This window comes from Pelobates fuscus, chromosome 10 (genome assembly GCF_036172605.1).
Source record: "Pelobates fuscus isolate aPelFus1 chromosome 10, aPelFus1.pri, whole genome shotgun sequence".
NCBI lineage: Eukaryota > Metazoa > Chordata > Amphibia > Anura > Pelobatidae > Pelobates > Pelobates fuscus.
Window position 1 is genome coordinate 136,910,684 of NC_086326.1, and position 18,567 is coordinate 136,929,250.

Genomic DNA, 18,567 nt, shown 5'->3' on the forward strand with positions numbered 1-18,567 from the left:
ACTTTAAAGAAACGGGTAACAGAAGCCTGAGCTCTTTGTAGTTGTGAATAGAGGACAAAGTAGAAACACCCAAGGCCTGTCCTCTAGAGAAACTTAGGTGCGAGCGTTTCCCGAACGATTGGGACAATTTAGGCGTAAATGACCTCTGACTCCACAATACATACATAAACCCTCCCTTCTCCTGTACTGTCTCTCCCTCTCTGTGAGATGAGTACTGCCTATCTGCATAGGTTCAGGAATACGTAAGTCCTCGAACTCAGAATTTTGAAAGGTAGGCGCTAATTTAAAGGAGGGTCTACGGGTCCTATCTCGAGTGTTCTGCCTCTCTCTTAAGCGTTCATCAATACGAGATATAAACGAAATTAAATCCTCCAAATTCTCAGGGAGTTCTCTAGTAGCGACCTCGTCAAGAATTACATCTGATAACCCATTCAGAAACACATCTATATAAGCCTGTTCGTTCCACTTAACTTCTGCCGCCAAGGACCTGAACTCTAGTGCATAATCCACAAGTGTTCGATTGTCCTGTCTAAGGCGCAACAGTAATCTAGCTGCATTGACCTTTCTACCAGGAGGGTCAAAAGTTCTTCTAAACGCAGCTACAAAGGCATTATAATTGTAGACTAGTGGATTATCATTCTCCCATAAAGGATTGGCCCATCTCAGAGCTTTCTCAATGAGTAAAGTAATAATAAATCCAACCTTCGCTCTATCTGTAGGATAAGAGCGGGGTTGTAATTCGAAATGGATGCTAATCTGGTTCAGAAAGCCACGACACTTCTCCGGTGACCCGCCATAACGTACTGGTGGGGTAATACGGGAAGAAGCACCTACAGTGGCTACCTCTAGACCTGAGACTGCAGGAGAAATAGAAGGAGTACGTGTCTCCTCAGGTGGATTATTAGTACGAGACAAAAGTGCCTGTAGTGCCAAAGCCATCTGATCCATTCTATGCTCCATGGCGTCAAACCTGGGATCCGAAGAACCAAGCTGACTGTTTGTACCTGCAGGATCCATTGGCCCTGTCGTAATGTCAGGATCGGGACAGGGATCCAACACGCAGAGTACAAAGAGTGGAAAGGTACGTATACCGGGCCTTAGAATGGCCGGACTAACGTACCGAGAGTAATAGAGAATAGTCAGAGACAAGCCGAGGTCGAGGGAACGAGAAGACAGATAAGCGAGAGACAAGCCGGGTCAAGGGAGAACAGAGAAGCAGGGTAGAACAACAAGCCGAGTCAAAACCAAATAGAGCAAACTAGAATACCAGAGCACTGAGTGACTAGACAAGCTAGAACCACGACAGGGCAATGAGCAGAAGAGAGAAGTAAGCTTAAATACCCTGGCTCTGGATGGTAAGCACGCCTCTGACAAGTACCGATTGGATATCGGACACTTGAGTGACAGGTCGCTCGTAATAGCGTCATGACGTCACGTATTGAGCGTCCTGCTAGAAAAGGACGTGGATTCCTCGCGGCCGGTGTTTAAGTGAGTGGATGAACCGCGAGGAACGAAGGAAACAGCTCGCCTGGACGGAGAAACCACCAAGTCTCTACCTCCCTTAGAGGTAGAGGCCTCAGGTACCCTGACAGATACAAGGAACGAAGGTACTCACATCTTTGTAGAACTTAATACTTCCTGACTGGAGTAATAAAACGCCACAATGGGCATGTAAAGATAACTGGGGACACAGACTGGTGTTTAAAGTGATTGATTCCCACAGAGTGAAAACCCCATTTTGGTTTATACAAGAACCTTGTCTACTAAAACATTGAATCCAAGATTGTCAAAGGTGAATTGTCACTCCCCAGGAATTGGAATACTTGGTTTACTGATTTCCAATGTTAACAAAATATATATATATTGTGAGGTCTAAAAATGTAAACTAAATATAAAAAATCCACATCTGTATTTATCTCTATCCTGAATTTGAGTGACTCCATCTTGCTTCCTTGTCAATAATTGTTCTGCCATTTTATGTCATTTAAATAGAAATGCATCTTTATTCACTAGTCAGTATACAAACCCCATGCAACTGGCGTCAAATATGTTAATAGAAGCAGAGATAATCTGTGATAATCTGTGACCAGGAAGGGATCTGTTACTCATCCTCTAATGCAGTATGTGGCCCGGCTGTGCATTGACTAAACTCAACTGTGATGTCACTTGCTAAATCGTTTAACATAAACCGAAAACAGAACATTGCATGAAAAAGGATAACACGGGTTATAGGCTATTTCCAATGACTTAGTCAATGGCGCAATCATTAGAGAGGTGACAATTCCCCTTTAAAGAGGCGTCTTTGAATGCAATGAATCCAAAGATGGAGAACTGAATCAGTAACCATTATTAGTAATCATGACCTGTGTCTTGTAGAACATAATTACTTAATTACTTTATCTCATCTGTTTCTCAGCTTTTCATGTTTGGTAGTACTCAAATATACGCAAATAAAAGGTAAATGGACTAATTGACTGTGTTCAACAACAATGGATAATTTAATCCTGACAGCCCGAGCGTGAGTGATTAGCCACTGTTGTCAGGAGAGAAAACAGATTATTTATTGGCTGTCCAGCTTGGTGTGTCACTTTTCAGCAAGTGTTTACATTGTGATGCCATTATGGTCCTGTCTGAAAGTGTAACATGCAGGCACGGTTTAATTTAATGTTTATCCAACTAATTACAATATAAACACATTGTCTTTGGATCATCATTTATATGCAATGGTAACTTCGGAGATCATCGACTTTTTCAATCTAAAAAGAACTTTGAGTAAAGACATTGAAATTGTTTATTCCAGGGCTGCCCAAAAGGTAGATCTTCAGATTCTGTAAAACTACAACTCCCATGATGCTTTGTCATTCTAAATACATTGTCAATGCTTGCAAAGCATCATGGGAGTAATAGTTCTACAACATCGGTGGATTTACCTATTTGGCAGCCATGGTTCATTTGATAACAGTTTCAAAGGCAGTAATTGTTCAAGCCTCAGATTTATTCCACAACCAATAAACTCTGCTTTTCATACTTTTGAGGTCAATTAAATAAATACCATCAAGTTGGGTAGTAGAAAACCTATATTCATTAGCTGGCGATTCGATAAAATTCATGATAGGGCACATTTTATTACTTCTATGCAAATTATGTGGGTAGACGTCCAAACTATTAAGTAGTTTTATGTGTAAACATGAATAAATCATCATTTAAAAAAAGTTACAGTATGTGTAAAAAAATATATTTAAGACACATTTCCTAATTATAATGTGCTACATTTCAAAACCACTTCATTTCAGCCTTTACTGCAGAAATTAATGTCCAACAGCCTGTATACATAGAGGATTATATTTACGAGCAGCAATATCAAAGAGCTACACATCTGTTCCTAACATCTAGAATGTAAACAACGTATACATATATACATATTCTGAATTTATTCAATAAATCGAATGGGTAATTATGAAAGTTCACCCATCGGGCACAATCATTTATCATATCTTAAATACATTCGCGCACTTACCATTTTCTTTTGCATTTTAAACATTTCACTGCATTGTATTTCAGGATAAATATCTAATTGAACAATTGTTTTTGTAATATTTCACATGATATATACAATTTAAATCCACATATTTATTTGAGGTTGCATATGGAATTTGACCCCTTACACGCAGTGGTGGCTGGTGGGACATTTCAATTTGGTGGGACGCCAGATTGGACACATGGATTTGGCTAGATATTTTTAAAGAGACATATATTGCTATATGTCTCTATTAACTTTAAAATACGGGGAGGATCCTATATATACAGGGAATAAGCCATATAGACCGGTTCCTGAAGTGATTCATAGTAAAAAAAAAAAAATGATAAGGCTGGAACGTGAATATCACAAGAATAAATCGATGTAAATATCTAAGGAATAAACATAAACTGCATATGGCGTAATATAGTAAAAAGTCATGAAAAAGGGGAGGGGTGGGAGAGCACTCACAAAATAGAAAATATTTCATCAGGCTTGTCTCCCCCACTGTGTATATCAACTGAAGCAGGTCATCTCCAATCTCTAGATACCTTGGAATATTTGAAAAAGAGAAAACAGCAGGATAGTGCAATAGTGTATAGAAAAAGGTAATTTAATAGGTGAATACACTTACAAGAAAACAGATGAAACAGGCATATCCATTTTCTTGTAAGTGCATTCACCCATTAAATGGCTAAAGATTAAAGATACACATCAGCTGATATCCCCCAGTAGGAGAGAGAAGCCTTCTCTTTCCTGAGAGCTCAACCAGCCCCTCCCTTTTTTTGTTTAGCCACCATTTTTGGACAGTATAACATATCCCTGGTATTACATACATATTGAATTAGATATTTGCATCTGAAGAGCTTATTAAGCCAGACACCCAATGTATGAAGCTGTTCCTGCCTTAATTAAGTTCACAGTCGGGAAGATGGCCAGGGAGAGCATAGAGAGGCAGATCGGCTGAGGAACCTCACATTAAAGCAATACCTGCCACCATTACAGGGGCCGAGGGCCCAAAATAAGGTTTACATGCAGTCACTGCTAGCCTGTCCTCAAAACAGTGGCTGCTAGTGCCGGGGTCCTGGGTAGCTGAGAGGGATGGAGAGCACTGTGCTGGGAGCTAGGAGAGAAGGAGAGAGCTGAGCTGGGGGGCTGGGAGAGAAGGAGAGAGATTTGTTGGGGAGGTTGTGATGGAGAGCTGGAGCTCTGCTGGGAAGCTGGGAGGGAACAAAGTCAGACACATACATCAGGCACCTGGGGAAGTGGGGTTCTGACAACTCCATCCCCTGGTGGAAACAAACAATCATAGTCCAGTAGGCAGGCTAGGCACCTATTTGCTGCCCTAATGAGCACCATTAGGAAAAAACAGGGACTGAATCAGATTTTGGGCCTACCAAGCTACAGAAGAGAAGAATAACAAGGGAAATTGGAGTAGTGACGGAACACATTTTATCACACAGACACATATTAAAGGTTTTAAAACCCTACAAAAAACAAAATGATTGCAAGAAAAGTTGGTGGGGCACTGCCACAGCTGTTCTTATGAATGAGCTTCCACTGCTTAGAGGTTTGGTAGCGAAAAGATTATCTATGATTATCTTTGGTACATGGGTCTACACATAAAATAGTGCATCATGGGATTGCAGCTTGGTATATAAAACATGCAGACATGCTGAGGAGGTTTAAATTAGGGCAAAGGTCATAGGGTGGCTACAAATGTTTAAATAATCACAGCAGTAAAGTCATGCTATGCCTACATGGTACCGTCTCGACAAGTCACATTCTAAACCAGGGTAGGCAACCTTCATCACTCAAGATGTTGTAGACTACATCCACCCTGATACTTTGCCAGCATTTTGGGTGTAAAAGCATTGTGGGAGATGTAGTCCACAACATCTGGAGTGCTGAATGTTGCCTACACCTGTTGTACACCACAGCATGTATACATCATTTTTATATGCCTACTATATTAAATGCTATGGTATTATTCCTGTTTTTTTTTTTTTTTTACTGAAATACAAATTTTTCAAAAGCAAATTACAGCAAAGCCGGAGACTAATTTTGAAACATTAACATTGAAATTATATGTACCAATGAAGTTATAAAGCTGTATCATATCTTGAAACATGTATAGAGGGTGTTCTGTCATGTTTTAACATTATACAAATCTTACACAACCGTAACGGACTTAATTAAACTAACATGTTGGAAATTGTAACCATAGCAACAGAAGAACTCGTCGTCGTTTAATCATGCTCAGCAAAATTGTATAATACAACTTGATCCTATAGAATAAAGGGACGTTGCTTATATTAAACTTTTAATAAATGGAAGAGAAAGATAGTTGGTCTTTTACCCTGCGCACATCTTTGCCAAATGTTTCGCTGTAGCTTGTTCCAAGAATTTCAAACTGTACGTGAGGGTTGGAGCTGTCTTCTGTAAACTCCATAATCCCAGTTAATCCTGTTATCCGACCCTGAAGAAATAGGATTGGAAAATAAAATTAGCTTTAATGTCTTTCGTTTATTGAAATGCAATTAATATAGGCCATAGAAATGCTTATCTTTAAAACAATCTCCTTTGTTTTGTACTTACTAAAAAATCATATAATTTAATTAACAGGGTATGGTTTTGCTACTCAGAAGACAAGGGATTGCGAATCTAAGAATAACACATTTTCCTTTGACTTAATAACTTTAAATGTACCTCTTGTATATCCATGGAAGGATGACATTACAAATAATTCAATCCTGAAACCTAATATGTTATTTGAAAACAATACCTTTTATCCTGTAATTATATTGTTATTCGAAGTGCATTGCACATATTTTGTGTTTTTATTGATGACTGCAATAAATATATACAATAAAGAGATGCAAAGGGTTTGCCCCAATTTTAAATGATCAGCGCGTCATCTGAATTCTGTAACTCCGAGTAACCATGTGACTAAATCACAAGACAAACAATACAAGGAATAAACACGCCATTTTGCTTGTTTCGTAAATGGATTTTCATCCATGGTGCCAAAAAGGATTATTTTTCTCCCTCTATTGGTTACCTCTTCTTACCTGACCCGTGCATCAGATGACATGAAACTGCACCTATTAACATTTATATTATGTATATAATTTGCAGTCTAATAGGCACTTTTTCAAGCCATTTTGGTTCATCCAAATAGTTTTTCTCACAATAATCACTTGAACGATTATTCTCTCTAACACCACACAGACACTATGTAAACACATATATTTATCACACATAAATGCAGACCTAGACTCCATGCAAGCTATGCCTAGCAAGGTATTGGCCATACTTCAATGATGATGCCTCACAAGTTTGAAATGATTACCCCGAGTTGCTGTATCTCTTGTGCAGATAAAACTGGCCTGCGTTTTGGATCTAGACCAAATGGGTGGGATCAGTCTGACATGCAAATGGCCCTGGTTCTTTTTGTAATGACAAAAGATGAGCTAAAACCTACTTGAGATCTGAGCAGGAACCCACCGAAGGGTAGGCTACTTGAGTTGTTGTCCGTTCTCAGTTTTCTCTGAGAATTTATTCTTTTTCAGGGTATTCACTTACCATGTTTTTTTTGCACTGACACACACATTTACACACAGAGGACACTGACACACACACATTTACACACAGAGGAAACGAACACACACACATTTACATATGCTCACACTGATTTGACAGATTTCAATAGTTAAATACTGAATTCAATAGACTATAGGACTAGTAACATAATAACCTTAAAGTTAAACAAAAATACGTCTTGATTCCAAAATGTCATTCAGATATCTCCTTGGATCAACAATGTTACCACCCACATTAACTTTTGCACCCTATAAAATTCTGTTTTTCCGAAGAATCATCCAGACATTTTAAAAAAATAATCTCTAAAGAATCTGATAAAACAACCTATTCAGGCAACACATTTTACATTATTTTTGTTATTACTTTGAAGAGTAAACCTAAAGCATCTTGTCCAAAAACAGAGGATACAATGTTCTATGAATCTCTGACTATCTACTCTTTATTTAAAATGTAGGTCAAATACAGCAAAGTATAATACATGATGCAAGAATAAATGTATTTATCCAAAAACTTAAGTCTATTTTGCTCTCATGAAAAAAATATATCTAATTTTGATAAAAAAAACAAATAAAAAATTCATGACTAGGTCTTTCAAGTTTGCCCTCGTGAGACCACACATTTTTACGAAAATGTCTCCAGCATCACCGTAAATTTATGAGGTTCTCAAAGAATCATATGGACTGTTCGAAGAACAACTGGTGTTCTATGAAAATAATTCTCAAGTGACTGCTTCATTTGTAAATAACTCAACATGGCAGTGAAATGAGAAAGATAGTCTGGCATTTATCCTAGGGCTGAATGTTCTTGAAAGTAATGGGTTTTTTAGACCAATCTGAGTATTCATCATAAAAGGGCATGTGAAAAATTTACATTTTTACAACATTTTCCACCATAGATATTACATGCATGATGGTTTCATACTCTGCTTACAATCTTAACTGCAAAACAAGACTTGTATGATGTAATATTATATTTAAATATCAGCATTTTTGGCAGAATCAGTATACATGGTACTGTAAACCATCACTACTGAGAACAATCTTCCCTAATACTATGCGCATGTGTTGAAGGTGTGGGGCCAAGAAAAGAATGGCACTTTTAAGTATGTTAGTTTTGTAGAGAGTACACTCTATTTTGACACCTAAGCTATGATAACTATGTTTGACTTTCCATCCTCCTTTAACTTGGCTAATATACTTTTAAACCATGCCTCCGATTCCCTAACAAAGCACAAGAACTCCGATATTTTACTGAATGCAGAGGACTAACGCTAATTGCATCACAATGGAATGAGCCCAACTTCCCAACTATGATGAATGGTTAGTTCAACTTAAAAAAAATTAGTTATAAAGCAATGAGTAGGTGCGTCTCATGGCTCAATTACGGTACATTACTGTGGGTGGTTTAACTAGCATAGAGACCTGGTAAAAAGTAACCTGGGGGTCTTTTGCCAGTCTAGATAATTTTATCTATTCACATTTGGACACAAACGACCATATAAAACATTGTCTCAATATCTTTGTCGGGTTATATGATATTCAATTTTTTCAATTAATTCTAGTTATATCTGTCAATGTATTTTGATTTTGTGTAAGTTTTCCGGGACCATGTTGTATATCTCTACCTTCCTGTGTAATATTACTTGTTCTCATGGTGCCGCACAGTTCCAGAAGTAACATAATTTATGACACAACGATTTGCCTGAGTCTCTATTTATAGGCTATATACTAATGACAGGTTTTTCATGTTGTGTGCTTGTTGGCACACACTAATGACATCACTATATCCCATATCAAATCACAATCCACTATATGGTATATATACTTCCTGCTTGTCCTTGTTTCCTTGTCCTTCACCTGACCTCCGCTTGTTTGACCATCATTCTTGCTCTCTGTTATCCTGACCGTAGCCTGACTATCGATTCTGTGTATCTCTGTTGTTTTAGACTTTGGCCTGTCTCTGGATTATTCTCTGCTTGAAGTCATTTTGTTTATCTATCTTAGGCACTAGCCCAGCCATTCTAAGGACCGGTATATGTACCTTTATGGTTTCCTTTAGGTTTGTGTGTTAGGCTATCTCCATTCCTGATGGCCTGTAATTTATTATCGAACTCTCATCTCCTCCATTTTACCCTCATTCCCCACTCTCATCCTTATAAGTGTATTCCATTACCTGTCGTGACACATACACCATCTCTCTATTCACAGCTCAGACTGGATGTCATTATCTGATTTATTATTGCATTGCATTTTTTGCTATTTCCCAAAAATGGTATAATAAAAAGGATTTATGTTAAAAAAAAAAAAAAGGAATAAAACATTTATGACCGTTACCTTTTTAATAGTTTCCAACATCGATTTCCCTCCATTCCATGGCTTGGTTGATTTTCTCATACAGTTTAAACTTGCCATACTGTGCCACTTCCTGTCTTCCAATTTTCTATGAAACGCGTTTGCCAGCATTAGTACGCTGTCATACAGATACAGATTGGAAACCTGTAAACAATATACATTCATTATTTTTTTTATACATATCTTTTATATACTAAAATTGGTTTGAAAACATACAGTAAATCAAATAGGTTCACTCGAACCGACACATTCACATTTTAGTGTAAATTTATCATATCACTTAGGGAAATTATAATGCTTTCATTAAATACTTTAATTGGCAATTTCTTATGATTGCACCTTCAATGATTCATAATTAATGATGAATTTAGAACACTTCATTTCAAATACCTAAATTAAATGCCCTTTCCTAAGCATAGGCTCCTATTTTAGGAAACGTAATATAGCTAATTATTGCCTAAAAGATACTGTATGTAGCAGCATAATGCACAATGTATGCTATTAATATATATAGCGTGCACCATCTTTCCATTTGATTTTTTGGGTATAACAGTTCCCTTAGTCTATACTGAATCTAGAGGTTCTAATTCAAAGCTTGAAAAAAGACTTTGCACACAATGACATGTACCCATTCAAGCTAGTCTAACCTTAAAACCCCGATTTGCACTTATTCGAATTTGGCAGGGTACGCACAGCTAAAGGGGTATTTGGAAGGTGTTGGAGATGGACGTTGAGAAGTTGCCCAAGCCAGAGAAGTGTTCTGTGTCATCTACAGATTTCCTTTGTTTTGAGGCCTAAATATAAATTTTTTTTTTACAGTAAGAGCAAGGATATGGAATTATCTGCCTGAAGAGGTGGTTTTATCACAGTCCATACAGATGTTTAAACAGCAATTGGATAAATGCATGTAAAAACATAACATCCAGGGATATAATTTCTAATTAGTGGGGCAATAGCTTCTTGATCCATGGAGATATCTGACTGTCATTTTGGGGTCAAGAAGGATTTTTTTCTTAGTTTGCTGCAAAATTGGAAGCTCTTCAGACTGGGTTTTTTGCCTTCCTTTGGATTACCAGCAAAAACATATGTGAGAAAGCCTGAACTTGGGGGATGCAAGCCTCCCATCTATGTAACTATGTAAAATATGAGACTTCTTTAGATTGCAAAAATTCCCCAGTCAATGTGCATGCTGAATGATAAAGGTGTTAAGAGATACAAATGTGGTTCCCAGTCCCATTTTGGTATCTGTTTTTTTGGGGGGTTTGGAACAGTCCATACATCACGACCAGGTGTCAGAAAATCCTAGGTGCTTCTTCCTTTGCACGTAGTCAAACCATGTATAACAGTTTCGTACCTGTAGTCTACAGGGCTCTAAAACAGCTGATCACTCTCAATCAATGAGCTATGCCTTGCAGTGCTTACAGAGACTTTCCGACTCTCCTGTAGGCTGTAATGTGGCACCCAGTGGACCTCAGGAAGTCAAACTGTTCTAAAATGATTTGACTACTTACAACAGGGAGGCATCACGGCACTGCTGGCACCATATATCCCATTCATAAATGTCAGTATGCTCACTGCATATAAGAAGGCTTGAGACTCTCCATTCCAGTCCTGTCCACCCCTAAGAGTCTTGCTTATGATCAATATCAGACATCACTATCTTCATCCTTATAGTATGGTATGATCCATCTGTACACTATGCACATACTAAGCATACTGCATATGCAGAATACATATATGTACATACTACATATGTTCATATTTATATATTCAAATTGCCATATAATGAGATCAAAGAAAACAAAATCAATATATTTTGAATGAGTGGACAATTTTTAGAAATAGGATTACGTTTATTTCATATCTTTAGATATGTTAATGCCAAACTCTAGCGTTAATCAGAATGGAAAAGATGAAAAACAAGGAGGGTAGATTCCAACATTAATAGTTAATCCCTATTTATTACTGTTTTTAATCTAGTAAGACTAGTGAGATTTTAAGGGAACACTGTAGTGTTAGGAAGACAAAGATGTAATGCTAAAACTATAGTGTCCCTCTATCCCCCTCGCCTCTCCGCCTCAGTGACAAGTAAAATGCTAAAATCTATTGTTACACTTGCCTGATTACAGTGTTGAGGTTCAGACTCCTCCTCCCCCTCTGACACCAGTTGATGAGGAGTGGGGGACCTAATGCACGTTCGTGGTAAGCGCTGTACATGCATTATGCCTTCACTATAGGAAAACATTAAATTAATGTTTGTCTACGGGGATTTAGAAGATGCTGTACCTCCTCATGCAAGGTGTGAGGATATCCAACATCGTTTCATGGATTAAAACTCTGTGAAAGGCTAGACAGCCACTAGTGGTAGGCTTAATGAAGTGCTCTGGATGCTATAGTGTCCATTTAAAGACAACTGGTAAAACAACAAATCAAAGTGGTTTCGAAATGCACTAAAGAATAAAGGATGTTTCATGTCAAGGCACCATATGTGTAAAGTATAATTCTCAAGAGCTGGGCTTTCAAAATCTGTTGTATCTGTATTTAGTCCATGCTTTTTAAAAACTCTAAAGAGGCACTTCAGGCACCATAAAAACTTCACCAGAATGGGATTGTTATAGTGTCACCAGCTTATCGTCAGTGGTAAAGCTGTTAACAAACAGTTTAACCACAAAATCTTCAGTCCAACACCACATCGGGTCTGTCCCTCCACTTCCTTTTCACTCAGGTGGCATCGGACAGGATGTCACAGATGGCAGACCAGTCCATAGTTTTGGGCTGCAATAATCACGTGTGCTGATGGTGTAACTTGTTTGTGGCCCACAAGTGCAAACATCTCAGTATGTGCAGTGTTTCAAGCACATACTGACTCCTATCAACATGACCTCTATGAAAAGCAGAAGCGGTCAAGGTGGTTGGAAAAACCCTTTAAGTTGTTTTGGTGGAAAGAGTTTATTTTACATTAATAATGTGCATGTAGGTTTTCTTCAATTAAATCGGCTCACAATTAAAAATAGATTAAATGCAAGAATAAAGTAATTGATCCTATTTAATGTTGTTCTGCAAAATCTCTTGTCTTAACAAAAAACGGAAATGAAGAGCAAGTTTAAGTTAACTTTAGAATAAACTTGAAACATTGCAGGCTTAATGGAGCTTACTGAAATCTTCCAAATATTTTGGATAGCTCTTGAAGACGAACCAAGAAGGTCTGAAAATACATTTTCTTCTGTCCCATAGTACAAAATGTTAAGGTTATCCAACCCCTCTTTGAAGGAATGTTAGATGTAAACATGCCTTGGGATCCAATTTGTATTATATTGAATAAACTGCTTAAGGTTAGAAAGACTGAATTAACTAAGTCAATATAGCTTCAAAATGTCAAAACCAATTCTGCACACAATGTTGAACAAGTCATAAACAAATCAAAGAAAACAAGTCAGCTCAAACACTACATGTAATCCTACATTGTAAAACCTATAGGAAACTTATATGAAATGTAACAAATAGGCACTATGTATATAATATAAACAACATATTGAGATACAGCCAACCTATAAAAGAACATATAAACCCACATAGCATTGCACTGTTTAGGGGAGAGAGCCCAATATGAGTTCTATATTGCACTCACAAACCTCTAGGTGGGACAGGAATATAGAAAAATCTCAAATCCTCTTGTTGTTAAGCATGGATTCTGATAATACACTAAAAGTGAAGTATACAAACGATGAAGAACATTCTCTATTCCATATGAAAAAAAATATTTTATTACACTTAACTTATATAAAAAGATTATCAGCATATATCATAGTTAACATTACCCAAGCTTCTACATAAGGGATCTGGACATGCCCTATGCCCTTTGTCATTCAACAGACGTCCCATAAATCGATATTCAGAGTAATACATACAATAAAAACAAAAATAAAACTCTGGTGCAACACAGAATGAGCATATAAACATTACTAAACACTATCCTTTAAATACCCCTTCGCCCCCATTCACAGAATCCAGCCAAACTTCGTCCATTCAGCATGCCGATCCCCTGCTAATCACAACAATGGCCAGCAATGTCTATTCACAACATGCGATGTTATAATGAACCATGCGGATCTGTCACGAGGTACATATATTAACATGATGCACAAAATGTCTTGAATATCGTGAATATTAGTTTCATTATATAGATCTATGTCACTAAATTACTCAAAACCTAAGCAAGTGCCAATGGAATAATCGGCAATGTTTGCACATTTAAACCAAAGAAAATTAGTCAAGATGTTATTAAATTCAGTAGACAATGTCAACTCATTATATCATTTAGTCTTTTGAGTAAGTTGAATGAAGGTATCATAAAACCTGAGAAACTGATAAAAAAAAATTTGACCAGAAATGTTGTTTTTCAATTTTTACATTTACCTTTTGTAAGCATCGCCATTTATCTATTTTGCAATCTCTTTATTACAAAAATGCTTTCATTTCAATTTTAAAAGTATGTTCCAGCACTACATGATTCATTTATTAATTGAAATTATATGTGTGCACTCTTTTTTTCTCCATAAAATACTATCTGATATTTTGCTATTTTTTAAAAAGGTTTCTCCAACCAAAAAGCCCTTAGCCTGATCCTTTTCTGCAGACATCTCTTTACCTAGATGACAGGGGAGGGATGTTGGGGGAAGACAGCCTTAGATAAGGACATGGGTAACATCGATACCAATGTATTAAAAAAAATATTAACAAAAATGATATAAAATAACGTAAAATACCATGGAAATATGCACCTGAGGAAGACTGAGGAAACGGTCGAAACACATTGTGCTTTGTTGTATTTTACCTTTTTTTAAATATTCTGTTTGTTTATTCTGCCTCTTGCTTCTCATCTTTGGGTACCTGAAACCTTTTGAGTTCCACAGGAGTTGGTAGAGGACCAGGACTTTCAACAATCTTTCTTGCTTGGCGAAATGTTGATTCAGTTTACAGCCAACTTTTGGCTCAGACAATTGTAAGATTTCCCAATAACAATCTCTGTTATTTTATAAAACCCTAATATACTACACTATGATGGTGTTTTATTTGGCTATTATATAGGTTACACGTCTACCATTGCACCAGAAGGTTATTTATCTGCCACTGTGTTAGGAGGTAACCATAACCCCCATTTGAACCATCACCTTTTTGTCTTATGCCAAGGGATAATTCGTTTTTATCAGCACTAATTATCTCTTAATGTAATGCTATATATTTAAACCATTAGTGAATGGCTTGACTGCTAACATTGTGGCAAGTTTCTGGATTAGAATGTAGAGGCCTTCTTAGTAGTAATACTATAAACAAACAAAAAAAACACACAAAAAACAACTAAAATGTATGATCAGAATCAGTTTTCTAGAACACATAAATTATATCAATAAGTGACATCAAACTCATTTACCCTCGTTAAAGGAAAGTTAGGAGCTAGTGTTTAAAAGACGTTAAAACGTTTCAGAAATAAGATGGGCTCAAAACAACAAATCAGTTTTCAAAATAAATTTGGTCAGAATTAGATGTTTCTCCAGAAGTGCCAAATGAAAATAATTATTCCCAAAGATAAAATGTTTCTGTTAAACCACGTTCTCATCATGGAAGAAATGTAGTACTTAACAACTCACAGATCCTGTGTGAAGATCAATGAAACAGAACAGATTGTGCTTGAGAATTAATGAAAACATGCAGCGAGCTTCAAGCAACTTTGAATGAGTACCCTTGATTGTTACACGTATTATCTCACAGAAAATAAAATCAATTATTTATACCAGAATGAAGATAATATCCCATGACACTAACAAATTTTGAAAAAAAAAAGTGTTAACTAAAATGAATAGGCCTCCTACTTTCTTTACCACTAACGGATAAAAGGTACGGTTCTCTTTCATTACTTTGTAGGAATAAATACTAATTAAAAAAAAAAAAAAAAGTTTTTCTGATATTTAATTCCCCATCTTCACCTAGGCGGAATACTCACAACTGTTGGATCAGCTACATACATCAGGGAGAAACAGTAAAGGGATTGTCATCATGTTGTCAAATTTACTATAAAAGGGATTCCCAAATCTGTGATCTGTTATACAAAGGATCAAATGATCTAAGGTTTGTTTTGAAAAATATTCCGACCAGATGACCTAACATTTTCCGGTTTCAAGTCATGCAGATGTGTTTATAACAGCTTTATCTAATGATAAAGGAAGACAAAACTCATTCTTCTAGAAACTCAAGAGGAAAATGCCCAGAGAGAGTAAATCTACATTCTTTATTTATAGGGTATCAAATACATAACACAGACACCCTCACCTACCCTCTCCATGGGCGGAGGGAAAAAAAACCGACAATCAGCTGTCGCTCCAATCTTCCGACGGACGAAAGAGAAGGCCCAGACGCCGGCATCGGAACAGTCGCAGTCGGAATCCGACTCAGAAATGAGCAGCCAAACCCCGTCAGAGAGAACGGAGGCCCCTCTCACCCGCAGAGATATGCGGGGATTCCTGGCGGACTTTCGTAAGTCAGTAGCGGAGGAACTAGACAAACGGCTAAACCCCATCCTGGAAAGCATGGCGGACCTCTCAGCCCGCGCTCAAGTCACGGAGGACAATATGGCGGAGGTGCAGGACAGAGTGCACTCACACGACGGAGCCCTGCAGGACATCAGAGAACAGATGCGCATCTTAGAAGACACAAATGAGGACCTCAACAATAGAACACGCCGCAACAATATCCGTGTCAGAGGCATCCCAGAGTCAGTCACCGCTGAGCTCCTCACGGACACTATCACCAACGTGTTCCAACACCTCCTCCCCGAAGCAACGACCACAGACCTCCTCATGGACCGAGCTCATCGGGCACTGAGACCCCCAAGCATAAACTCCGCTACCCTGAGAGACGTAATAGTGCGGATGCACTATTACCACATAAAAGAACGGATAATGAGAATGGCTAGAGAGACCCCCTTAGAGGTGGAGGGAGCGCCGGTACAATTATACCAGGACCTGGCGCCGGTAACCCTCAAGAGACGACGGGAAATGCGGCCTCTCACCCACCACCTGAACCAGCACGGCCTCCGCTACGCTTGGGGCCACCCCTTCAAAATCATAATCCGCAACAATAGCAGATTTCACACTATAGCGAGACCGGACGAAATACCTGACCTTCTGGTCCAACTGGGCCTTCCGCCCCTACCAGAGCCACCCCGCACCGCTCACAGCTCCGCAGCACAGCAGGAGCCGACCCACAACAACCTAGCGAGAAGCAGAAACCGCCTCCATCCGAACCCGGAGCACCGGCACACGGATGAAGCCCCACAGTGAAGCAGCGAACCAGTAAGCAAACTCACCCTTCACAGCACCCACACACGAGTTCCATGACACACAGACCGGGAAAAAGACCGAGCAGCAATCCAGCACGAACACAGCAGCACAGCCGACCAACAGTACAGACCGGACACCCTCAGGGACCATCAACCGGAACACCGATCCGCCCCAACCAGCAGCAACCCAGAAGAGACATACAGAGTCACAACCAGCACCTAAGATGGAGTGCCCGCTGGAAGCCAAAGACAGAGACCAGAACAGGTACCGGGTACGGGGGCCACTATACCCCACACTCCACTGTTGCCACAGCGGTACCCGGGGCCTGCAGACCCACCCCCATATAAAAACGTTAAAGTTTCTTAGAACATACACTGGGATTGGGTCACAAGAGAACATTAGCCCTCCAAGGGGCAACAGCCGAACAGTGGGGGCGGGGGGAGGATGGGGATTTGGCGAGGGGGGGTCAACATCTGAACTGTGGGGGGGGGGGATTGGGAATTTGGCGGGGGGGGAGGGAAACGGGACAGACCCCACAGGATGGCAAATTTCCCCGACCGGACCCACGAGCCATATAATGGGAACCCACAGGAAGCCACAAACATAAATCAGCACAGACTTGGGACTGAGGACCAAAACCCCCATAACACTAAGCTACCACAGCGATGCCCCACGGACAACAAGCACACTCCCACAGCTGGGGCACATCATTACATCACATGAACTGAGACGGGAGCAGCCCAACGCTTCAGCTCTCTAAAAGACGGTAGTGAGTAATACCCCAGGACAGAGAGGGGGGGGGGAGGGACACGACACTGGACGGAATGGGACACCTCACAAGATGACAGAACCCCCCCTGAACAGGACCCACAATGCCTAGGACACTCAGCCCCAAGGGCGACAGGCAGAGCGTACAACGCTGCCAGCAAGCTAAACTGCCCCAGCAACGACAATAGAGCCTCAGGGAGCACAGACCCTAACTGTGCTCCTATATGCTAGCAACCAGGACACGACAACACCCTGGTCCATGGGGCTCTCCCCCTCCCCGGCTGAGGCAGAGAGCCCGCAAACTTACGTAGACTACAACGGACAGAGGGCACAACAACCCGAAACCACCACAGACCGATGGGTAGGATGGGGTGGAGGGGAGATTATGCCCCTATCGGGCCACCAGACAGGAGATCACATCACACTGTACCAAACCCTGACATGGCGTGAACCAGACCTCCATAGAGTCCCGCCACAAGAGATGCAACAGCCCTCCCCATACGACAGCCCCGTAACCGAACCTCGCTAACCCAAGCAGCTCTGTGATGAGCACCGACTACAACCTCCCACCAAACAGAAACCCCAGACAATCACCACACCAACATAAGTTTGAGAACGGCATGTACAGACCAGGAGAATCACAGGATGATCACATTGTAGACACAGACTCAACCACACGTAGCTCGATGATACACCGCACACATAGTCGCACGACATACCAGCTGCGAAGGGAAGGAATAGAGGACGATGCAACAAAACACACGGACCATTACCACTCTAATAACACACTCACAACACTGCCAGGGTGAGACACACCACCAAGAGCTACACTGCGAACAGCTCACAAAGCAAAAAAGTTATAGTAATTCATTCCACCATAGTTTAAGTTAAAGTTCGCGTTAACACAAATCCTCCGAGAAGGAACGGATGCAGCAAGATGCTCTAGCTGGAACCAGCCTAGATAGGAGAACTTTCACTAGAGCCCACCACA

General features: G+C 39.6%; 1 protein-coding gene across 4 annotated transcripts in view; it reads right to left on the reverse strand.

Annotated features, from left to right (window-relative positions):
- Positions 1 to 18,567, reverse strand: part of GRID1 (glutamate ionotropic receptor delta type subunit 1) — a 927,065-nt gene that overhangs the window by 169,976 nt on the left and 738,522 nt on the right. For all 4 annotated transcript variants that reach the window (XM_063433578.1, XM_063433577.1, XM_063433579.1 and 1 more), the window contains exons 7-8: positions 9,454 to 9,615; positions 5,877 to 5,996 (exon numbers count right to left, since the gene is read on the reverse strand). In XM_063433578.1, coding sequence (XP_063289648.1) covers positions 5,877 to 5,996; positions 9,454 to 9,615 — 282 coding nt within the window. The remainder of the gene's footprint in view (positions 1 to 5,876; positions 5,997 to 9,453; positions 9,616 to 18,567) is intronic.